Source organism: Myotis nattereri, assembly GCF_964212035.1.
Source record: "Myotis nattereri genome assembly, chromosome: 12".
Classification (NCBI taxonomy): Eukaryota; Metazoa; Chordata; class Mammalia; order Chiroptera; family Vespertilionidae; genus Myotis; species Myotis nattereri.
Window position 1 is genome coordinate 67,208,611 of NC_138087.1, and position 17,590 is coordinate 67,226,200.

A 17,590-nucleotide genomic window follows, 5' to 3' on the forward strand; every position below is an offset into this window, starting at 1 on the left:
ATACTTTTAAAAGTAGAAACTCTATTGTTTAATTCCTACACGCCAATTTGGTCCCAAATACAGTTAGCGCTTTAAATGACATCTATTATCATCTTGCTGTGTTGCAGTCCTGATTTTGTATGAGGAATTTTGAGGTAAGTACTATCATTAGAGGGCTGCTGCTTTAACGTGTCCCCCACTCCCCTCTAAAGAAAGGCAAGCAGTGAAAAAGTGAGAGAGGTAAACATTTTTCTGGGAGACTGTTTTAAAGGTCAAGAAAACCCTGCTTTCTAAAGTGAAGAAAAGATCATCTTTCACCCTTCAATTTTTGTCCTTTCATTTCATTTTGCAAAAGTTCTTCGTGATGTCGCCTTAGTCACTTGAGTAGAGATGCCTAATTTTCTGTAAGAAAATAGTGGAACCAATCTTGAGATCAGTGCCTGTTTCAAAGGGAAATTATGAAAATTGCTCTGCCTGTACCTTCTTTCCTGATCTCCAAAGAAATGAAGAAGTCTCTCCTACTCTGTTTCTTGTTCAACTTCTTTTCTGTGTAATTGCTTCTTGGAGGAGTTCTAATGAAAGGCGACGTGAAGTCGAGATTTGAATTTAGAAAGATGCTATAATTGAATTCTCTGGCCTCATTAATGAATGATTCTCTGTCCTTCCCTCACACCCAAACTTGCACTATCTCCCTCCTTGCCTCCTCCTGAAATTAACCCCATACATTTTCTAGAAGTCTTAGAAGAGTAGGATAAAAGGACTTGTTTGGTTAGAATAGATCTAATAAGTGCTTTTCTATTATTTTGGAACTAATGGCTCTCTTCCATTTTCTTTTAACTTTTCGTTTTGTCATAATTTCAGACTTACTGAAAAGTTGTAAGAATAATAAAAAACTTTCTGTACACCCTTCACTCAACCCCAAATGTTAGTATTTTGCTACATTTGTGCTCCCCCCCTCCTTTTTGAGAATAATTTGCATACATGATGCTCTTTTACTCCTAAGCATACTGTGCATATCTATAACAATAAAAGTGTAATATGCTAATTAGACCGGACATCCTTCCAGATAACCTTCTGAATGAAGCCAGGACTGCGAGGGCTGTGAGGGCCGAGCCCCTTGCACGAATTTCGTGCATCAGGCCTCTAGTTTCCTAAATAAAAGAGTATTTTCTTTTATAGCCACGATATAATTATTGAAATCATGAAATTAACATTGATCAACACTATTTTATGATTTAATCATATTCAGAATTTACTCAGATTTTGACAGTTGCCCCTTTAGTCTCCTTTAATCTGGAAGAATTTCTCAGTCTTTTTTTGTTTTCATGCCATAGGTATTTTTTATGAGCACAGGGCATTTAGCAGACTGCCCCTCAATTTGGGTTTGTCTGGGGTTTCCTCATTAGGTTCAGGAAATACATTTTTGGCAGGAATAGCACAGAAGCTGTGTTGTGTTTTTCTCAGGGGGGCACATGATGTCAACATGTCTCATTACTGGTGACGTTACTTTAATCATTTGGTTAAGTTGGTGTCTGCCAGGTTTCCACTGAGGAGTTGCCATTTCCCCCTTTCTAATGATTAAGTATTTAAGACTATGTAATATCTTGTTACTCCTCAAACTTTTACATCTAGTTTTAACCTCAGTTAATGATTCTTGCCTAAATCAGTTATTATTGTGATGTTTGCCAAATGGTGATTAACCAGCATTCCTTCTGCATTTGTTAGTTGAGTTTCTACTGCAAGGAAGAACTTTGCCTTTTAATTTATTTATCTATGTGAATGTGCATGCACATTAGTGTGGACTCATGGATTCTTATGTCATTCGATGAGTTATAATCCTCTTTTATTTATTTTGAAGCTCAGATGCTCCTAGATTTGTCCATTGGAGCCTGGTGTCCTCTCAGCAGCCCCGATTATTCTCCGAGCGCTCTGTTCTGCCACAACAAGGGGCCCCAGGCTTTGTCATGTTTTCCCTGCACCAACCTGGGAATCAGCCAAATTTCCAAGAAGCCCTAGTGTTTTTGTGCTGGTGCTGAGTGTGCTCACTGCTATAGGGGTGTCAGTCCAGTGCCTTCCCTTTTATAAACATATTTTGTGACATTCTCTTTACCATCCTGAATGAAATATAATCAACCTTCACACATAGTTCTTTAAAAGACAACAACACCAAAATGTTATTTTAAAAAGAAAAAGTTCTTTATAACAAAATTTTATTTTATAACAAAATTATAACAAAATTTCAATAAGTAACTGCTCTGGGAGCACAGTTAATAAGAATATATAATGAAGTGGCCTGATCCTTGCACCTACCTGTCATGAATGAGTTTGGATAAAAGGAAAGTAGGACAATTTGATTAACATTATTCAGATTCTCTCTCATATGTCTACATATTATACATGATATAAATATGATATTTTTAAATATTTGGCTTTTTCCTTTTTTAAAATATATTTTTATTGATTTCAGAGAAGAAGGGATAGGGAGAGAGAGAGAAACATCAATGATGAGAGAGAGAGAGAGAGAGAGAGAGAGAGAGAGAGAGACAATGATTGGCTGCCTCCTCCTGCACACCCCCAACTGGGGATCAAGTCCACAACCTGGAATTGAACTGTGACCTCCTGGTTCATAGGTTGACGTTCAACCACTGAGCATCACTGGCTGGGCTAAATATTTGGCATTTTAAACTGTTCTTTACATATAATCACATTGTGTTATGTGGGTAACTCAGATACCATAAGCCATGTATGTGCTTCAGCAATGCAGTGCTTCTGAAATATTTGATAAAATTCCAGGGCTGGGGAGGTGAAGTATAATTTTTCCTGTATTTACATGGTTGTTGCATTCCTAGAAAATAGTGGTGCTAAACTTAAGTCATGTGGGAAATTCTTTTTGTTTACACATGACAGTGGGTAGGGGTCTCGGCCCGTGGTTGGCAAACTGCGGCTCGCGAGCCACATACGGCTCTTTGGCCCCTTGAGTGTGGCTCTTCCTAAGCCTTAGGAGTACCCTAATTAAGTTAATAACAATGTACCTACCTATATAGTTTAAGTTTAAAAAATTTGGCTCTCAAAAGAAATTTCAATTGTCGTACTGTTGATATTTGGCTCTTGACTAATGAGTTTGCCGACCACTGGTCTAGGCTATCTCTACGTCATACACAAATAGGTCTTTCACTTTATGAAGGTGCGGCGGGGCTGCCGAGTGCATGGCCATCTGGCATTCAGACCCCTGCCCATCAAATGCCAGTAATACTCTCCATTCACTGGGACAACCAAAAGCACTCCCCCAAATTTCCAAAACCCTCCCTAGGTGGCAGTATCGGTCCCACTGAGAAGCACTGATTGATCTCTGTGGAGCAAGAGCATTTTTTTTTTCCTTTAAGAAACACAAATGCCTGTATTTTGCTTAAAGGCATTTAATTTTTAACACTTTCCAGATTTGTGTCCAACACTGCAGGTTTCCCTGATTTCCACCTTACTTTGAGAATAAGGATGACCCCGCTCTGTGTCCCTGCCTAGGGAGGGAGGCAGCCTCGGTCTCACTGCACACAGGGTGGGCATCCCCACGGGGGAGCAAGGTTGTGACCTCTCATAGCACAATGCTATCCTGTAGGCAGTCTTGTCATAACCCTTCTTCTCCAGAGAGCTTCTAGAGAGAATCCTGAGCAGAGAAATGCCTCCATTGTATGGATGAGGAAACTGAGACCCAGAGAAGGAAAGAGGCTTGGCCCAGTCACACAGCAAGTCAGAGATACTCCTGAGGCCTAGAGACCAAAGAATAAACAAATGTTCGGGATTGGAAAGAACCTGAGAAGCCATCCAGGCCATTCCCCCCTGGGGAATCCCTTCCACACCCGGACAGGTGACCAGGCTCCAGCCTCTACATGATCATCTTAAAAAATAGCTGGTTCCTCCTCTTTAAAACTCAGCAAGGACTCTGCCTCATGGGCTGTTGGCAGATGCTCATGGGATGAGTATTAAATAAGATCACTGTAGACCACCCACCACGATGCTCAATGAATGGCCTTTTCTTTCTCTTGCTCCTTTCCTTCCCTCAGTGTGACACATTTAAAGCAACTTCTAGATATTTAGGAAGCACTTACAGCTCGGGGTAGAAAGATTTATCAGAGAAAAAGCACTCAGACTTATCTCTGCTGTGTGTGGACTCCCCCTTTGTTAGATAACAGGGAATGCTTTAAAAAGTATCCGGGCGAACCACTAACAAGGAGATCAATCCTATTTGGATTCAAGGTGAAGGCAAAGGAGTAAATGGTCCCTCAGATTAATTGTTGTATATTTAGTGTTATAATACATATTGACTAATGTCACCATTGACTAATGTCACCGTGTCACCATGTCTTATACACTGAAATGATAATCGGTCCACATTATTAATGAGAATGTGGGTGAGCTCCTGTCGGTGTTCTCCAGGTACATTACAGTTTTACAAGTGTTCCTGGGCATGCATGGCTGGAAATGCTGGGCCAGAGAGGTTTATCGCAATCCCGTTTTTTACATGGATGAGGTTAGTGTTGCTGTAGGGTAACAAATACCCTACTATTTCTTGTGCACATCTCTCTATGACTGTTAGTTTATGGGATCGTATCCTGATACCCTGAAATGCTGTCCTGTTGAGGTTGTAGCACAGCTGCCCTGTCTTTATGGGTCATAGGTGAGGTCTCAGAGCCGAGCCGCCGGGACCTGATGCGCTCCTGGGCCTGGAGGACACTGCCTGCCACCACCTGGGGCCACACCGAAGAGCCCTGGCACTGAGGTGAGGGTCTCTAAACAGAACTCTGCAGTTGCAGTCTCTCCGCTGTTCATCTCCCTGCTGCTCCCCTCGGGTCATCGGTAAAGCCTTCAAAGCTTTGCACCTGGGTCGGGAGGAGCTAAGGAAAGCGTTGGAGCCCTTGCTTGGTCCGAGCACTAAAGGGGGTCAAACTCCCCTCCTGTCCAAGTTCGTTGTTGTGGGACAGTGACTAGTGAGATATCCCCCAAGGGAAGTGGCTTTGGGGGAAGAGACAGCGGAGCCTGTTTCCACATGGAGAGAGGTCCTCCGCTCCCTCTCAGATTTATTAAGGAAACAGGGAAGTTTTCTCACAGGTGACTCTGAAGTTAAGTGATGGCCAGAGGTAGGAAGGGACTGCTGGGCTGACATTCCCTGTGAGCCCATGGAGAGCTGAGCCCAAGTTCTCGTTCCGTGGTCACCTGCTCCCATTGACGTGAAGGGGGAGGGAACGCAGTGTTTATTTAAGGAAAAGTGGCGTACAGAGCTGGCCTTCCATGGCACAGGAGGAGTTTCTTTGTAAAACTCTGCCCCGCTTGGCTTCCAACCAGCGCGCTCATTTAGAACACCACAGAGCATCGGTGATCAAAGGCATGTCGAAGTAATTCCTTCCATGTCAACACCTTCCCGCTTCTCCCTGACATTTAAACCAGCGGCTGGAATCCAGCTCTTGTGGAGACCCTGTCCTTACTCTCCTGGTGTCAACGATCAGGCTAATGATTGTCTGGTCCCCGGCAGGCACTTGGCTGCCCAGCCTGGTTCTGGAGTAGATTGGTGTCTTGGCTTGTGGGTTTCCATGCAGTAGAGGAAAACCTCTACTTACAAAATCCCAAAACGAAAACGCTGTTACTTATCTTGTAGATTAGATCTCCTGTGTACATGGTGACAGGGCTGGCACCATTCCTCAGAGGGTGGAAGGGCATTTGGGAGTGTTGCAAAGTAGGACACGGATAGTCTCATAGTTGTTAAAGGGCACTGTGTAAAGTATGGCAAGAATGTAAGAGGCAAATGAGGGACTCTGGTGCTGGGAAGGAGGAAAGCTAGGGCTTTTGATTGTAATGGAGTCATATACATTTGGAGGTGAGCTAAAGATTATTTCGCCAGTTCATTAGCAGGAAAGCCTCAGTATCGGGAAAACGATTTTAGCTGGAAGGGGAGCTTACTCAGCAATCGAGTGTTGTGTTCAGATGGAATCAGCCGCGATGCCTTCTGGGACCTCAGTAGGAGTCTGTGGGGAAGAAAGGAAGGGAGTGAGGTCTGTGAGGCCAGGGCGGCAAACCAGGCTGTGGGCTGGACTCTGCTGGGTGGCCCAAAGGAGTAGAGGAAAGGTGAGGCTGCCATCCAAGGGGACCAGGAAACAGCTGAGACAGGCCCAGCCACCAGGGAACCAAGCTGGTCTGAGATGAGCCTCAGTAGGGAATCTGGAGGATGATCAGGAAACCAAGGCAGAGTGATACAGTAGAATGAACTAATACCAACTATAGTGCTGTGCTAAGTCCAAATGCGAGGTATTATTTTATCCTTACAGCAACATGGGAACTGGGCACTGTTCTTCCTGTGACGGGGAGGATACTGAACACAGGTCAGGTAGCTCAGCCAGGGCCCGCCGCTATGAGGCAGCTGATCTGAAATTTGAACCCAGGTCTGTCTCCAAAGCCCGTGCCCTGCACTCGCTGCTCCCCATGGACACTCAGATATGTGGCCCCGGTGGAGGTGAAGGGGAGCAGCAGCCTAGGGGCCCCCATGCTCAGGGATGCCCCAAGGCCCTTAGGAAGCAGCCTCAGGCCCGTCAGGCCTGGTCTGAGCCCCTGTGCTAGGGAAACTCAGGGGAGAGGAGGGCGGGACAGGCCAGGCAGGGATGACTGGCCTGGCCAGTGAACCAACTGTCCTTGGGTTCTCACTCCCCTCATGAGTCTCCAACAATAAGGGTTCAGGCGTTATGGGGCGACCTGAAAGGAACATGGACAGTCTCACAACTGGTCCCTTCCTGTTAAGCAGGATTTATTGTGTTCTAGAGTGGCTCTTTGTTCACTAATGATGGGTGGATTATGGCCACATAAAGTTGCTATTGACTGAAAGTGGGATCCATTACATTGCCTTGAAAACACCTGGATTTGGAAAGTGCGCAGAGTGGCTCCTCTTTGCTATTTGGTTGTCATGATCAGAAAGGCCAGCTTCCCCAAGCTGCCTCACGATGCTCTGTCACCTCCCAGGTAAATTTGAGAGCACCTTCAAAGGGAAGGGCACCTTGGCCCCAGGACTTCTGGCCGGGGGACTGCAGGCTTCTTACTTTATTCTCTGGACCTCAAGGTCCTCATTCTCCCTAGAATGGAGAATTGATCATTAAATAAGGCGACAGCTCTGGAAAGCACTGAAATTTATTGTAATACCAAACGCGATGTTGTTATTGAGAACGAGGAGAGAGTGCTTATTCCTACGGTCTTGTCTGAAAGACCACGTCAGCGCGCCCAACACTTATGGTGGAAAGAACCTGGGGTTGGAAATCTGGAAATTTCATGCTTTCGTTCTGGCTCTGCCACTACTTGTGTGGCCTTGGGCAAGTCTTCCATTCCTTTGTTTATAAAGTGTGTGTGTGTGTGTGTGTGTGTGTGTGTGTGTGTGTGTGTGAGATAATTCCTTCCTGGCTGGTGTGAAGATATAGGCAGCTAGCTCTGTGGCTGTGTGGAGTCCCTCTTCTTACCCTGCTGGCCCCAACTCAGGCAAGATGAGCAGGTTGGCTTGGCTATAACTGTGTTCCCACAGTGATTTCCCTCCTACTGTAATAACAGAAGTTCCTACATCTCAACTGCTTTGAGCTTTCCCAAAGAACATAGTTGTGCCGAAACCGGTTTGGCTCAGTGGATAGAGCGTCGGCCTGCGGACTGAAAGGTCCCGGGTTCGATTCCGGTCAAGGGCATGTACCTGGGTTGCGGGCACATCCCCGGTGGGAGATGTGCAGGAGGCAGCTGATCGATGTTTCTCTCTCATCGATGTTTCTAACTCTCTATCTCTCTCCCTTCCTCTCTGTAAAAAATCAATAAAATATATTTAAAAAAAAAAAAAGAACATAGTTGTTACGGAAAGATGACAGACTTTTGACTCTGATCAACTTGGTTTCATTATAACTTTACTGCCCGTTGGCTGTGTGACCTTGGCCCTGGGATCCACCCTCCTTGCAGGGCTGTTGGAGGATTCCCTGGATGGTGGCCGCACAGCACATAACGCAGGAGATGTGTTCCACGGGTGGTAGTTTTCCCTTTCTGCTTTCTTATCATTAAAATACTTTTGTTTCTATAGAAGAAGTTAGTTTATCTGGCAATCTGTCAACTAGATATATATTAACTAATGTTCCTGGGTTCCTAAATGCTATGGCAATCTAGCTTTCTTATCACTTCATTTTGGACATTTATTACGCACTCACTCTGCTATATACTGGGAATCGTGAGTAAAATAAGACTTGGTCTTCATCCTCAGCGAGCACATCCTCAAATGGGAGAGACAATCAATAGCAATAATAGCTCACCATTTGTTAGCCCCGGCACTTCACATTCTTTACCTTTTGTAATCTTCACACCAACCCTATGGCAGAGGCACTACTATGACTCCTGTTTTCCAGGTTGACAAACTGAGGCCGGAGAGGTAAGGAAATAGTTGAGGCTTATGTAGCTACTAAGTGGCAATAGGGCTGGGCTCTCTAGCACTGGAGGGAGTCTAGCTTCAGCACCCATATTCTTAGCTTTCATAATGTACTTAAATATGTAGCTATAATATAATAAAGCTCTAAATTCAAAGTCACACATGTAGTTACAGGACAGTGTGAGAGCGGTGTGCTGAGAAAGATTAGATGCCACCACCGTGGGAGCACAGAGGACGAGAGTGGCTGTTCTGCCTGGAGGGTTGTGAGCCAGGAAAGGATTCTCAGAGGGAACCTGTGGGCTGGGCCCTGGATGATGAGCAGGAGTTCTGTAGGCAAAGAAGTGGGAAGGAGGCCAGTGGAGGCCGAGGGGAAGCACATGTGCAGCACAGAGGCATGGAAGAGGGCGGGGCGGGAAGGCAGGAAATAGGCTGTGGAGAGAGAGCTAGCTTCCAGGAAGGAGGACCCCCTCAGCCATGCCAAGGAGTTGCACGTGAGTGGTCCTTGGGAACAATTCTCGTTAGTTTCTTTAAACTGTTCAAGTAAATCCAGGGTATGCCTCAGTGATTAAAAGAGCAAAGGCTTTGTTTTGCAACTTAGGTTTGTTTTTTTAACTGGAATTCCTGAAAGCCGGGGAGTGCTGAGAATATTTGTCCACACAGTGGGAGGACAGTTTGCCCGGGGCCTGTGGCTGCCCTACTCTAACCATCAGGTGCCAGATATTCCACGTCTGAGTTTAAAATCTGAGCCTTACTGCTGCCAGACAGCAGTTCTTATTTCTGCTAACACTGGGAGAGTTGCTATATCAAAATTAATCATCTGTATGAGAGATGCTGGGCAACACAGTCAGGTTTTGATGACCAGTAAGGTGCTTGAGGAATGAGGTTATGAAGTCCTAAATTGGCTCCATTGCTATAGGCGCTCAATTGATATTCAGTCAATGAGGTGAACTCTTCCCCTACCCCCCACCCCCCACCCCTCACCTGTCCAGAACTGCTCTTTTTCCTGTATTCCCTAAATCTGTAGATGGTACCCTCCCCTAGCACTACTGAATCCCTCTCCCTTACCTTCCACCTCCATCCAGTCACCAGGTGCCTCTGAGCCTCCCTGTGCCATATCCCATCCCAGCCACTGCCCAGCTCTTCGGGACTTTGATAGGCCCCAAATCTCCTTATTCTTTCCAAACCATCCTGCCAGAATGATATGGGTGCCATGTTACCCACCTGTTGCAAATCTACCCATTGCCTACAGTTCAAGTACAAATACAAGGTATTTTGTGATCTTTTCTGCCCGCCCCACCTCTTGTTCCCAGGTGTCCTCTTCTCCCTGCCCATACTTTCCTCAAGTAGCCTGGCCCATTGTAGAAGGTTTACCCATCATCCGAGGACTGGAGGACCCGGATTTCTCCCCCAAGCTCCAGGCCCATATTTCCATACAATTATAGAACCTCCCCAGCTGGGTGCCCTCTAGGTCCCTCTATCTGGCTCATCCTCTTCCAAGCATTCCCTAAACCCCTGTCACTCCTCTTATATGCCCTGTGAATATAGCAATATCCATCTAGACATTCGGAAGTAGTCCCACATGCTCCTGTCTCCCTCACCTAGTCACCCAGTCCTGTCGATCTTACCTCCAAAATATTCCTCAAACCAGACTCCTTTCCCTAACCCCACTGTGAGCCTCGGCTCAGGCATTTCCCCTCTGTCCCTGACCACATACCCACCCCCCAGATTTTCTACGCAGCAGCCAGAATGATATTTCTAAGTACATGGCTAATTATGTTGCTTCCTCCTCACAACCTTCACTGACTCCTCATCACTTCAGGACATTGTCCAAACTTTCCTAAATGATATTCAGGGCCGTTCCCTGCCAGGCCCCCTCTCATACCCAGGTTTGATCTTCCATTCCCCTTCCTCACATACCCTCATTCATTCTACACGTGGTTGCTGAGCCTGATGCCTGTGCTCAGATATTGACCCAGTCCTGCTGGCTGTGTGCCTCTGGCAGATTTTTTCATGTCCTTGGGTCCCCACTTCCTCATCTGTAAATAGGATTGTTGAGGATTGAATGAGATAGTGCCCGTGAAGTGCTTCCAACAGCACCTGACCCTGAGTGCGTGCCCGGTGGGTATGGGCTGCTGTGATTGTTGTTGCAGTGATCTGCCCGGCAGGTCTCAGCAGTCAGATTTCCAGTGCTCTCCCCACTCCACCCACTCTCTGCTCTCCAGCCATCGGGGCTCTTTGCAGTTCCCCAGACATATGCCACTCTCTCCTGCCTTCATAAAACCCACGTGGCAGCATCTTCCTGCTCAGTTCTTCCTCTTCGCCTCAACTGCTATCTCACAGTCTGGCCCTGGGTAGCCTGATTTTCAACTGACTCAGGAATTGCCTGATGCTGGGAACAGGGATTTGCCCTGAGTGTGAGGCTCGGTCTGCTGAAGCTGGAAGGGGAAAGGGCTGGTCCCTGCACCATGTCCAGCATGTGCTTTGTGACATGTTTGTCTCCCCAGAGGCTTGTTTTTACTTAAGCTCTGCCTGTGCCTGTGCCATGAAGGGCCTGGGTTGCTAAGATGGGATATACATCCATCTGAGTGATAGAGGACTACTCTAACTGGCTTTGACTTCCCGGGTATTGCAGATACAGTTTCTTAAGAAATCATCCTCCTACCTGCCCCTCACTGCTAATAGTGCTTTATGGCTTCGTATTCCTGTTGCTGAATTTCTCTCTCAAAATATTTTAGCTTGCTTCCCCCAGATGCCCAGCCAACTTCCTCAAGTGCATCGTAAATCTCCCATCCAGATCCGCGCTGGTAGATTATCCCGAGGTGCTGCTCACAGCAACTCAGTATGAACTCTCCACTGACTAATGTCACATACGTGTTCTAACACAGCTTTCAACTGTGGTGATGTCAAGATAAATCGTTGTTAGAACTTGTGTGCGGGCAGAAGCCAGGCACCTTAGTGTGACCTCTTTATTTTATAGGCGAGTACAACAGAGGCCAGGAGGTCAGGTGACTCTTTCAAAGGTCACTCTCTCAAGGTCACCTGACTAAAGTGGGCGTAGGAGCTAGATTTTCTGTCCTTCGCTTCAGTAGTCTTTCTATTACACCAAAAGCTATTTATTTTCTATTTTTAAACATCTTTCAACTTTTTAAAAATTGTGGGAAAATATGCATAACATAAAACTACCATCTTAATCATTTTTAAGTGTCCAGTGACATTAAGTACATTCACATTGTTGTCCAACCATCACCACACCCATCTCCAGAACTTTTTTCATCTTCCTGAACTGAAACTCTACCCATCAAACACTAACTCCCTCCCCCAGTCACTGGCGACCATCATTCTACTTTCTGTCTTTATGAATTTGACTACACTGGGTACCTCATAAGTGGAAGCATACAGTATTTGTCCTCTTATGTCTGGCTTACTACTTCACTTAACATAGTGTCCTCAAGGTTCATCCATGTTGTAGCAGGTGTCAGAATTTCCTTCCTTTTTATGACTGAATAATATTCCATTGTGTGCACACACCACATTTTTTTTTTTATCCTTCTTCTGCTGATGGACATTTGGGTTGTTTCCACCTTTGGCCATTGCGAGCAATGCTGCTATGAACAGGGAGGTGCAACTATCTGTTCACCAAAAGCTATTCCTTATGAAAATCTTTATATTTAGAGGCACTCACTGCTGCCTGATATTGCTATTTTTTTTTTCTAATGGAAAGTTTAGAAAACACAAAAAAAAGCTCAATGAGGAATATACAAATTACTGATTTTTTATGGCATGTATTTCCAGAATTTCATACTCACGTTACCCAAATTTTAAAAGTTTATATAGGCTGAGAGAATTTAAATAGGTAGGTCAATCTGTGTAGTAGGGAAGACCCCTGAAAATAATTAAGACAGAGTATGAAAATGAATGTGACCTTGGCTATCCCTGGCATTTTAGAGATGAGTCCATCCCAAAGTATAATCTTACCGTAACGGTACCACAGCTTTTTAGTGGTGGTGCTTTGAGACAATTTTAGCATCTTAATAGTGTCTTAATGCTAAGAAGAGTCGGAATTTTGAATGGGGGGAATGGGGGGGTTGTCCCAGTCATATTTCTTAAATATCCACTAGGGGGCGGTAAAAGACACATAAATTTTTTAACAGGCCCGATGACTGCCAAGCAATCAGGCCACCACATCCTCGTGGTATCTCTTTTAGCCATCAGTGCATACAGTTACAAGATAATGGATTTCACAGCCAACAGCAGGTTTGGGTAAAAATGGAGATACCATCAGCTTTAGCCTAAGTGCAGGTCTTCCCATGTTCAGGCTGACATCGATGCAGAAAACTTCATTTAGTATGTTAATACCAGATTATCTTTTTAGTTAAGTCACATTAGTCCAGTGACTCTCAAACTGAGTATACATCAGAATCACCCACCATGCTTTTTCCAAAATACGCCTGCCCAGGTCTTTTCCCACATCTATTACATCAGAATTTGGGGGGTTGGGGCCTAGTTATATAGATTATATTTAGATTCTGGTCCATGACTTCTTGCTAAGAACCAATGCATTAGTTCTTAACATTAATAACTTTAAATAGCTGGGGGGGAAGGGTCACTCTTGAGTAAAACCTCAGAGGAGAATGGATTTGAAATTTTGGAAAATCTCTCTCCTTTTTTAAAATAGAAGTTGCTGAAAGGTCTGAGGGCTGGGGGAACCACATTCAGCACACCTATCTGGCTTTCCCATTGACTGTGCCAGGAACCCAGACAGAGGTCCTGGCAAGCTCTGGATCTGTGCTTCCAGTTCCAAGGAGGCAATGCTCAGGGCTACCCTCTTTAATGTGAGGACAGAGAACAATCGTGTCTGCTACATTAAGAGAATCTTTCCTATAGTATTCAGGGGGGAAAAGAACCTTTGATTTTATCTTATCAGAGAGAAAAATGGCACAGGGAATGTGCAGTGGGGTGAGAAGACCTCAGCTTTCAACCTAACCATCCCCCTAGCCCAGTGATGGCGAACCTTTTGAGCTGTGTGCCAGCATTTTGAAAAACCCTGACTTAACTCTGGTGCCGTGTCACATATAGAAATTTTTTTATATTTGCAACCATAGTAAAACAAAATTATATTTTTGATATTTATTTTATATATTTAAATGCCATTTAACAAAGAAAAATCAACCAAAAAAATGAGTTCGCGTGTCACCTCTGACACTCATGTCCTAGGTTCGCCATCACTGCCTAGCCAGTTGTGAGACCCAAGCAAGTCATGTCACCTCTCAGAGCCTCAGCTTCGGCATTTAAATTATAGAGGACCGGGCTGTGCTGATCTCTAAGGATCATTCCAGTTCTAAAAATTCAGCGATTCTGTTAGTATTAATAATCCTGATTTGTATGGTACTACTCTGGCAAAGAGCAAAAGAAATATCCAGTAATGCAATGAATGGCAGAGACTATTGACCATGTAGTTTAATTTATTTAAGGCATATCCTGGATTCAAAGGAGAAAATATTGCTCCTGATAATATATTAAACTGTTAGCATCTTCAGCATTGCAGAAGCTTTCCAGAGGGAGGAATTACCCATCGGTGCAAGCCTGACATTTTTCACTTCCTGATCCATAACTGCCATTTCTCCAGCACACTTCTATTTACTGTAAAGGGCCAAACGTATGAATGCTTTGGATGAATATTAAATAACTACACATCAACGTCAAGGTCACAGTTGCAAGAAAGGCTTGGTGGAGGGCCCAGGGAGGCTTGCATTGATCTCTGGTGAGGTTCCATTCTCGAATCCTGCTGACAAGGGGAAAAAATTGATGTGGGCCATTATTAAGGCTTTAAGTGTTTCTCCATTGTTAAAGATCTCTTACAAGCCTGGAGTAACTGATAGTGCCCAAGGAATTGGCAGAAGCTTCACTTAGAAATATAGGCTGGTCAGAGAGAGAAGTAAAACCCAGAGTGCACGTGTCCTGGGTTGGGCTTACACAGCAAAGGTGGACGCCAAGGCGAGCCCAGCACTGGGGCATGCTGCTGCACTCTGAGTTACACACTTCAGAATGGAAGGAACGCCTGTTCTTGGGCTCTTTCTCACCAGATGTGGCAGAGAGAGTGGCTTTAAAGCCCACCCTTCAATTTCCTCCAGCCCCTCCACCCCGCCCCCTGTGAAAACCTCCTCTCGTGGCGTTCAGCCCATACATTCCCCATAGCTGCATGAAGGATATGACAAGGGTCCGGGGGAATTGGCTGCATATGAATTATGCAGACCTGGATCCAGACTGACTGTCTGGACTGGTCAAGTGGCCTGGATAATTATGTGAATGTCTTGCTGACCTGGAGCTGGTAGGACAGCAAATATTATGGATGGCAGAATCTAGTTTCATAAAAGTCTCAATAGACTGAAGGATTGGCTACGTCTACTAGGTGAGCCTAACAAGAGATATAAATGATGAAACTAGCATTTCTGTACACTGGCTCTGTGTTTAGTATTGTGCTTGGCCCTTTGCACATTTTAGTTTATTTCTTCTTTACAGTGATCCATGAGGGTTTGTTTTATATTCCCATTTTTAAGACGAGGAACTTGAGACATGGCAGTACAGAGGGAGGTACGAGCATATTAGAGTCTTTGATCTGGATTTCAATCCCAGTTCTGCCCCTCTGTTAGCCGGCAAGTTACTCCATCTTTGAAAAACAGCCTCAGCTAGGCTTGATGGCTGCCTTGGATGTGTCAGGGCCTGTGGGCTTAACCCTTTGCATTTATTATCTCATTCATCCTCCGAACACTCTTTCTCCTCTTTTACAGATGAGGAAGGCACAGATAACTTAAGTAACTTGCCCAAGGTCACACAGTAAGTAGCAGGGCCAGGATTCTAGACCAGGCAGCCTGATGCGATGCCCAGACTCTTAACAACTGATGTACCATCTCCTGTTTTCTGTATCATAAGAGGAGAGCCATCATACTTTCTTAGATAACGTATGTAAAGTGCCTAATATAGTGCCTGGCACATAGTAGGCACTCTTAAACAATAATCATCATCAATTACATGACTTGCTCAGGGTTATAGCTAATAACCCGCAAAGATCTGGGATTCGAACCCAGGTCTTATGACAGCAAATCCTCTGTGCTCTCGATCTCCCTCCTGGAGGACAAGATTGGGGGGCAGCCTTGGGTTACTGTGTTGGCACCTAGCACAGTGTTATCTCCCTGGCAGGTGCTCAGTGAGTGTCACATAGGCAGGACTCACTTTGTCACTCATTTACTAAACATTTGCCAACATCCTGCTCTGTCTTGGGGGTCCAGAGAGGAGAAGAACATCACGCTAACCTTTCTTTTCTCCCCCCAGGTTCAAATGGTGAAAGACGGTGACCCCTCCTGGAAGCCCACTTTTATTGTGAAACCTGATGGTGGTTGTCAGGGTGACGGAATCTACCTCATTAAAGACCCCAGTGACATCCGCCTGGCAGGGACCCTGCAGCGCAGGCCGGCGGTGGTCCAGGAATACATCTGCAAACCTCTCCTTATCGACAAGCTCAAGTTTGACATTCGCCTGTATGTCTTACTGAAGTCCTTAGACCCCTTAGAGATTTACATAGCCAAAGATGGACTCTCCAGATTTTGTACAGAGCCATACCAGGAGCCCACTCCCAAAAACCTGCACCACATCTTTATGCACTTAACCAACTACTCCCTGAACATCCATAGCGGTAACTTTGTCCACTCGGACAGCACTAGCACAGGCAGCAAAAGGACTTTTTCTAGCATTCTTTGTAGATTGTCTTCCAAAGGCGTTGACATCAAGAAGGTCTGGTCTGATATCATCTCCTTGGTGATTAAGACCGTCATTGCCCTGACTCCAGAGCTCAAAGTTTTCTACCAGTCGGACATCCCTGCAGGGAGGCCGGGGCCCACATGCTTTCAGGTAACCAACCCTAGTTCCCAGCTGGGAGTTCCCAGCCTTGGCCTCGTGGGGGATGAGGTGGGGGTATGTGACCTGAGGTGGGGAGGGATGGTTGCTAGGGTGGTCTTTAGTGTTAAACCGGGGTCCAACTTCTGTTTTCTATTTGCTAGCTGTGTGATTTGTGGTAAGTTACGTCCCTTTTCTCATCTATAAAATGAGACAAATAGTACCTCCCTTAAAGGATTAAGGATCTTATAAGAATTAAATGAGACAACATGCAAACCACAGTGCCTGCCATTCATTTATGCATTCTTTCTTTCTGCAATTTTTACCGCCAGCTGAGTAGGGGGCCGGGCACTGTCTGAGCTGCTAGTGAGACAGTGGTGTGATGAGACAGGGGTCAGAATTTAGGGGATTGAGCCAGAGTGTGGTAGGAAGGAAATGAGGATGAGGGTAGAGCATTCTTTCAGGTCATTTGGCTGCGAAGGTGAGGACGGCGAGGGGGTGGGGCGGTGGAGTGGAGCCATGGCACCCAGAAGACACAGTTTCCTAAACCACAATGGGAAGGAGGTAATAAGACGGAGTCTGGGACCCTCTCCATCTAATCTTTTAAAGTATCTTGCAGCAGTTGTATATAAAAAAATAATACACGGACATATATGAAAGCTATGAGGCAGAGCAACAAAATAATCATCCCAACCCACCTCCCAACCCCAGAGTTCCAATTACCATGCTGCTCCCCATCCCATTCTGACCCCCGAAGCAACCATTATCCTGAATTTTATGTTTATCGCTTCCTTGCTTTAAAAATATTTACAGTACCCTGAATGTATCCCTAAACAACGTATTGTTTGCTTTGCTTGCTTTTGAGCTTTATAAGAACTGTTGTAAGGTGTGTAGACACAGTAACATTCTTTCCATGCGTGTTCATGGGAATCGCTGGTGCCGTTTCATTCCCACTGCTGCACAGCCCATTGTGAGTGAGCAGTTTGTTCATCAGTTCTCCTGTCAATGAACACTAGGGTTGTTTCTAGTCCTCTGTCTAAAACTGTGACAGGGAAGTAACAGCTGGAGAGGAGGCTGGTCCCGGAGGGGGCAGGGAGGCTCCACTCCACGGAAGCTGCTGCAGGCGCTGGGCACCAGTCAGCTGGATTTTCAGGCAGGCTGGGGGAACCCTTTGGGGAGGGAGGGAATTCAGGCAATGATCAGTTTCAGGAGGGGCTAATTGTCATCCAGAGACCTGTCCGTAGGCTCTTGGACTCCCAGGCTTTGGTTCCCAGGCAGGATGTCCAGCTCAGCCATCAG

At 45.5% G+C, this 17,590-nt stretch overlaps 1 protein-coding gene across 1 annotated transcript in view; it reads left to right on the forward strand.

The window, feature by feature from the left end:
- Positions 1 to 17,590, forward strand: part of TTLL11 (tubulin tyrosine ligase like 11) — a gene marked incomplete at its 5' end in the record, with an annotated part of 187,369 nt that overhangs the window by 56,407 nt on the left and 113,372 nt on the right. Inside the window, 1 exon segment of the mRNA XM_081103361.1 lies at positions 15,731 to 16,306. Coding sequence (XP_080959487.1) covers positions 15,731 to 16,306 — 576 coding nt within the window.